Source organism: Corticium candelabrum, chromosome 10 (assembly GCF_963422355.1).
Source record: "Corticium candelabrum chromosome 10, ooCorCand1.1, whole genome shotgun sequence".
Taxonomy (NCBI): domain Eukaryota; kingdom Metazoa; phylum Porifera; class Homoscleromorpha; order Homosclerophorida; family Plakinidae; genus Corticium; species Corticium candelabrum.
Window position 1 is genome coordinate 8,237,770 of NC_085094.1, and position 2,500 is coordinate 8,240,269.

Consider the following 2,500-nt stretch of genomic DNA (forward strand, 5'->3'; position numbering starts at 1 on the left):
AGACCAACAGACAGACACACACACAAACAGACGGACAGACAGACAGATGGACAAACAAATAAACAGACAAACAGATGGACAGACAGACAGATAGACAGACAAACAGACAGACAAACAGATGAACAGACAAGTAAACAGATAGACAGACAAACAAACAGATGGACAGACAAATAGACATATGGACAGACAAATAGACAGATGGACAGACAAATAGACAGATGGACAGACAAGTGGACAGACAAACAAATAGACAGACAAACAGACCAATGGACAGACAAATAAACAGACAGACAGATGGACAGACAATTGACAGACAAAGACAGACAGACAGACAGACAGACAAACAGATAGACAGACAAACAGATAGACAGACAAACAGACAGACAAACAGACAGACATATGGACAGACAAACAGACAGATAAACAGATGGACATTTGTCTGTCTGTCTGTCTGTCTGTCTATTTGTCTGTCAATCTTTTTGTCTGTCCATAACAATATAAGATTTGATAGACAAATGGACAGACAGACAAATAAACACACAAACAGACAGACAATTGTTTCATTGCCAGACAAACAGATGGACAGACAGACAGACAAACTGACTGACATGACAACAGACAGATAAACAGATAAACACACAAACATGCAAACAAACAGACACTCAAGTAGCAAAGTTACACAAATACAAACAACTGACACGAACACAGCAAGCCAATACAAACCACCCCAATACATACATCACACCCTCCCACCTTCTCCGAAACACGACTCTTCCCAACTCAACAGAAAACAGATAAATAGCAAGATATCCAACACACGACAGCAAACCCTCTCTGTTCGCATCAACAACATTCGACCGTGATCCATTGCCATGGAAACCAAACAAGAGATAATCCTTCAATCCACACACAGACAAACCATATTGATATAAACCCATGATCAAACCTCCCATCAAAGCTGCAGAAAACGGCACAGAACGAGGAATAAGAGGAACGAAAATCGCCGATACGAATTTCACCACAGCCAAAGTGAAGAAAAAATTCCAATGCCGTCCGTACTCGCTCACATGCTCGTGATAGTTGCTCACCTTCACGACGATTAATCGAGCGATTCCAAGAGCAATCAACACAATACTACCATAACATGTTCCTACCACGTGGTTTACCACGTGTAAATTATGGTGTCGTCTTGCCTCAACGGATACGATCCCATTAGCAACAATGTATGCTCCGACACCAACGTCCATCACACTGACACCGTACGTTTCAGTTTTAGCAAACCGACGTGGAAATATATTGAAATCAACGGCTAGAATAGCAACAGCAGTTGAGATGTTGATATACGCTCGATAGCCACTGATGAATGGAAGTTTGTCGGGAAACTCGATGAGTTGCCATGACGATGGGTGTTTGTCTGTATTACAAGATGACTGCTTGAGTAGAAATGCTGAGAGTATGATGAGAATGATGATGAGATGGAGACTGAAGTCTGAAGCGAATGTCATAGCTGACAGTAGGGGTAACATGATGAGTATGAATTCAACGATGAAAGTATACCTGGAATGTGAAATCACGTGACACATATAATATTAATTAATGAATTAATAATATTATGTGTATATATAAGTAATAAAAATATGTAACCATTAATATTAAATAGTACAATAACTAATTAACATACAAAATCTTAATTAATTAATTAATTAATTAATTATAGTATGTGTATATACAGTGTATATTAATAACAATATGTAACCATTAATATTAATTAAATAATTAAATAAAAAATATTATGTGTATATACAATGTATATTAATAACAATATGTAAGCATTAACGATATTATATATTATGACATATAATAAGTAACAAATATAAAACTAATAAAATACATCTAGTTAATATCAAATACACTGCAATCATATGATACCCAAATTCCCGGATAATAAACTGGTAAATGTTTGCGTCCAAAATGCAAAACTATTAAATAACTAAATTATTAATTCAGTTAACCCTTCTACACAGCAAAATAACAAAAAACCGCATTTTTCACTTACCCCTTAGAGGGACCCCATACAGTCAAAAAACTTCTGTAGAGTAGAACACTTGCTGGAGCTACAGAAATTACTGATGATACTTCGAACAGAGACGTTCCATTCCAGTTAGAGACGAAACGCTCGTGCGCCAAATTCCAGTCATTCATTCTTACGCATGCGCGTTATACACTCACGTGCCTAAACTGTAAGCACACTAATACGCATGCGTACAAAATAAATTAAACAGATCACGTGAGACACATTCAAGTAGTACAGCAACTCACATAGTTTGTTGTGTGTGTGTGTGTGTGTGTGTGCTTGCGCATGCGCACAACATCCCACTTCCAACACATCTCCCCATAATTTGTCAGTCATTACTACATCCTGTCACCATTCACAATGTTCATATATTCCTTGCAAATTTGTTTCTGTCTCATTCATGGTCGCTACACAAGCTTATGTGAA

At 37.3% G+C, this 2,500-nt stretch overlaps 2 protein-coding genes across 3 annotated transcripts in view; both read right to left on the bottom strand.

Moving 5' to 3' along the window:
- LOC134185484 (phosphatidylinositol-glycan biosynthesis class W protein-like) overlaps positions 1–2,202 on the bottom strand; it is a 3,641-nt gene extending 1,439 nt beyond the window's left edge. The window contains exons 1-2 of one of the 2 annotated variants that reach the window (XM_062653278.1): positions 2,057–2,202; positions 739–1,557 (exon numbers count right to left, since the gene is read on the bottom strand). In XM_062653278.1, coding sequence (XP_062509262.1) covers positions 739–1,557; positions 2,057–2,202 — 965 coding nt within the window. The remainder of the gene's footprint in view (positions 1–738; positions 1,558–2,056) is intronic. The other variant, XM_062653279.1, reaches the window with a different exon arrangement.
- Positions 2,203–2,422: 220 nt separating this feature from the next.
- The window catches only part of LOC134185669 (transcription factor BTF3 homolog 4-like), a 2,367-nt gene continuing 2,289 nt past the window's right edge, over positions 2,423–2,500 (bottom strand). Inside the window, exon 5 of the mRNA XM_062653510.1 lies at positions 2,423–2,500. This exon is cut by the window's right edge and continues 118 nt beyond it. The gene's annotated coding sequence lies outside the window, so the exon portion shown is untranslated.